Source organism: Cheilinus undulatus, linkage group 2 (genome assembly GCF_018320785.1).
Source record: "Cheilinus undulatus linkage group 2, ASM1832078v1, whole genome shotgun sequence".
NCBI classification, from domain to species: domain Eukaryota; kingdom Metazoa; phylum Chordata; class Actinopteri; order Labriformes; family Labridae; genus Cheilinus; species Cheilinus undulatus.
Window position 1 is genome coordinate 19602991 of NC_054866.1, and position 4261 is coordinate 19607251.

The 4261-nt window shown below is 40.3% G+C and overlaps 1 protein-coding gene across 1 annotated transcript; it reads right to left on the reverse strand.

The window, feature by feature from the left end:
- Nucleotides 1-3131: 3131 nt before the first annotated feature.
- LOC121524930 (zona pellucida sperm-binding protein 3-like) lies at nt 3132-4025 on the reverse strand. The gene is made up of 2 exons (XM_041810525.1): nt 3437-4025; nt 3132-3360 (listed from the first exon to the last, which is right to left on the reverse strand). Exons 1-2 carry the CDS (start codon nt 3932-3934, stop codon nt 3238-3240), a joined length of 621 nt encoding a protein of 206 aa, XP_041666459.1. The 5' UTR covers nt 3935-4025; the 3' UTR covers nt 3132-3237.
- Nucleotides 4026-4261: the final 236 nt, after the last annotated feature.

Consider the following 4261-nt stretch of genomic DNA (forward strand, 5'->3'; position numbering starts at 1 on the left):
AGCTAAAAAGTACAGCAGCAACCACCCGAAGGTAAGGAGCTGAACAGGAAAATCATTGAATTTATAGCTCTTAATAATCTGCCTTTCAGTGTGGTAGAATATACAGGCTCCCACAGGGTAATGATGCATTTAAAGCCCTGCTATGTTATACCTAGCTTATAGCCTTACCTGAACAGCAAAACTTCTTTTTCAGTCATGTAGAAAAGCTCTTCCTTAAAGCTAAACATATTAGCTTCACCACGGATATATGGACATCAAGTGTTCATCCTGTTAGCATGTTGAGCCTCACTGCCTCATAGATGAGGATGATGATAGATGAGGATTTCACCCTTAAAAGCCTGTCCTGCACTCATAGGAGTGATAACATGTTTTGGATATGGAAAATAGAGAAAAAGAACATGCATGTTTGCTAGGTGACAGTGCGTGAAACATGGCAAAAGCATGACGGACTTCCGTGTGCCAAGTCTCTCATGCATGGTGCACGTAGGTGCTCTGTCTCCAGCATTGGAGATGTGGATTACCACTGTGTTGTTAAAGAGCAGTTTACAGTGAAATGCCCTTTAACTTGGTTGCTTATTTAGTTTGTGCTGTTTAAAGCAGATTCAGGAGAACTGCTTCAGTTGAAGTTTTATTTCTTTTTTTCATCTTGAGTCTCAAAAATTTAAAATCATGTTTAAGCTCTGAGCTATAGCGAGATTTTTTGCATTTAAGAATCTATCTTTTTGTTGTTGTTGTTATTTAAAGCACTTTGTCAGGAGTATCTCAGGGAGCCATCCTGCAAACTGGCTAAGTAATAAGGAGAATCAATCTAAATGTATAAGCTAATCTTTTTTGCATTGTGGAGCTCAGTGTCAGCAGGTTATTATGCTGTATATTACCCTCAAAGATGCCGATGACTTTGGCTGTACTGTTAAAAATACATGTAGCATGTAATGCACATGTAACCCAAAGATATTACTGTAACTTTTTCATTAGTGTAAAGCTGTATTTGAGAAAAAAAAAAAAAAAAACACTACATTCTTCATTTCTGATAAGAGTCAAATGTTTTGTCAGTTTCTAAAAAATAGATGACCAATATTTAAAAAACAATATTTGTAGTATAGGATGAAATTGGTGTTTTTTTACAGTGCAAAAAAATGTCATTAAATATTGGTATTGGCCAAAATGAGTTTTGAAATATCGGCATATCAGATATCGGCAAAAATCCAATATCGTGCATCCCTAGTTAATGTTCACATTCCAGTGCCAAATGTCGTCACGTAATGCTTCAGTCAATCTAACCAACACAGCCAAACCCGTTTTCTACATTAAAATAGTCCTAAACTGTGCTGTTTCTACGAGATGTTATCAGTGCTATCAATTTACCTTTGTTTACTTTTGTGTATAGCAGCATAGCAGTAGCCCTTAACTGAAGTGGCAACCCAGTGGCAGGTGGCTGCATTATGGCAACCTCAGACTGGTTGTATGGTGTCTGCATTTTGGCATCATAAGTGCTTGATTTTGATTTCTTCCTGTGTGAGCACCTGACAGAAAATCTGAGAGGGGTCTGGCTGCAGGCCACAGCTGTCAGACCCTCCCTTTTGCAGACCACAACTGTAAGACGCCACTTCTGTCAGGATGGAAGTGATGTAATTTGCCGGTACAAGATATTTCCCATTTTCTACTTTAGCAATGTTAGCGTTAGCTAAAACTAATGTAGTTACCCTAGCCATGTAATTAACATTACTAAATAAGACAACATTGCTACGTTTGCTTTCCAGGTAACATAATTAATGTAGACATGTTAGCTTAGGCAATTTTAGCTTTGGCAAACAAAGCTAAAACAGATGTATCTACTCCAATAACTTTAGCTATGAAAACTAACTTGGCTTCATTAGCTTACACGCGTAAGCTAACGTAGCTACACTAGCTTTAGCAAAAGTAGCATAAGCTAAAGTAGCTTCATTGGCTTTAGCTTAAGGTACGTCAGCTGCATTGTTTTTAACCAGATCAGGCTTTTAAGTTTTGATCTCCTTGCCCTAACTCTAATATTAGCTAAAATTATAACACCTTTTTATTTTTTAACTGCTTGTAGTTCTGTCCTGACAGTGGTGGTGTCTGACAGCTGTGGTCTGTAGTGCAGCCATTGGAGACAGGCAGAGTGCAGCTGGGTTGTATTGGAGAATCCAGAGAATAGAGGGCAAGAAAATGATAGTAAGAGCCATATTTACCTCATTTTTGCAAATATGCACGCCCACCAGTAGAATACCCTGATAAATGCTACAAGCCAAAAAGTGCAGATCTGAAGAAGTTGTTGCTGGAGTTTTCTGTTTCTGCATCAGCAGAATACGTGGTGGGCAAAATAAACACAATTTAATCACACTTCTGGTTTGTTCTTTTCCAAGTAAAAACTCGGTTAAGCATTTCTTTGAGGAAGTTTACCTAGTTTGTACAGAATGGTTTTATTGTGATATTTTCCCGGCCCAACAAGTCACTTGGAGATTTACTGAGATGCAGAAAGAAAGAACTGTAACAGCAGAAGAAGCAGGTGCGATTGGCAAACACACACCCAGTCTAGAACGGCATTACAGTGTAGACAGAGAATTTGACTGTGATTGTGGCACTGAACTGGTTAAAAATATAAAGAACATGGTCAACAGACTAATTCTGGTGCAAACTACAGGAGGACTTATCATTTAGCCAGTATCCCTAATGATCCCCATAGGGATAGGCCATGTAAATCAAACATTAGTCCTATAATAGTTTACTTTTAAAAAGCATGGGAAGGCATTTCTTCATTTGCCTTAAGTATTGCCTGCTAGTTCAAAATGCTAGCAGGCAATACTTAAGGCAAATGAAGAAATGCCTTAAGTATTGCCTGCTAGTTCAAAATGCTAGCCTACATAGCTAGTGTTACAACCTCATCGGTGCAGATTACACAAACAACTGCACATGCAAGAAGAGCCATTTCATGTTTCTGCACAAGTGCAAATGATTTTTAAGTCATTCCAATCAGGAGCATGATGGGAAATAGTCAACAGGACTCCAGTTGTAGTTGAAGATATCAAGTCTTTGCAAGTCTCAGGAAATTGGTTATATTTTTTCAAACTGTATGGTTGGCATAAAAGTCAGGGTGAAAGCAAAAACAGTTATTAGGATGTAAAAAAAAAAGTTTATTTAATATCATATTGCACACAAGTCTTTTAAATGTCCGACAGATATTACTGAGGGTCTTTTAAGGCTGATCCAGGCTTCCATTCACCTCGGGTAGTGACACTCCACCCCGATGATGGCGCTCTGACTCCTGATGATGCCTCCTCTGCTTAAGACTCTGGGCTTAAAGACCAGTGTGAAGGCATAAATAAAGGCATCCTCTGTCATCTGGGGAAACAGAACGATTATTTAAATGCTAAAGTGACATGACTCATAGTGCAAAATAAATGAAATAAACTCATACCACCAGTTTGCTTCCACAACCGTGCAGCTGACTTTCAAACACCAGCACATGGGACAAGTCATCGACATCTGTGGCTGAACAACCACCGAGTGTCATCTCCTCTGGTTTCACGTTCCGGCTCAGACCTGGCAAGTCCTGACTCACCTCCACCTGGACCTTACTCTCCCCACACCTCACAGCAACACGCTCTTTCTTCTGCTGCTGTGGTTCAAACTTAACAGGAGCTTTGTGCTCCGGCTCTACTGGATCATTTGGAAACTTCCAGGAGAACGGGTTGAGTTCTGGCCACGTCCTCCTCTGAAGAACTTCTGCAGTGTGTTGAGCAGACTCCCTGGAGTTCCCTCTCTCAGGTTTTGCTGCCGACTCAGCCTCCACCCCTGCAGGCTTCTGATCCTCAACCTGAGGGTACATTGGCCCTCTCACACTGAGAAATCGAGCGTCGCTAAGCCTGAGACATGTCAGCACCAAGCCGACCACAAAAAGCTGCATGGACTGCATTGTTGCAAACAGAACATTTCCTCTGCGCCTTCTTTAAACAGGAACAAATAAAGTGACTCCTCCCTCACACTGATTAGCTGCATCCCTCTTCAAGCAGGTAAATCTCACAGCTGCAACTCCAACATTGATTGGACTGACCCACCCACAGGTGCTCTACACATGCACTCTGACTGAGCATTGTTTCTGAACGTGTTTGGATGAAGCCTTTTTTAGGGGGAATCTGATATTTGTGCAAACATTTGCCTTCATATCTAATGGATATAAAGGTCTGGGTTTTTTTCTACAGCTGTCATGTTTTGCTGTGTAAAAATTCAGAATGCAATAAAA

What these genes read in the sequence shown, in the direction of transcription:
- LOC121524930 (XM_041810525.1), bottom strand. Translation starts at nt 3,934, where the DNA reads ATGCAGTCCATGCAGCTTTTTGTGGTCGGCTTGGTGCTGACATGTCTC. An exon ending in GTTGTGGAAGCAAACTGGTG is followed by an intron (nt 3,361 to 3,436) that starts GTATGAGTTTAT and finishes CTGTTTCCCCAG; the next exon opens with ATGACAGAGGATGCCTTTAT.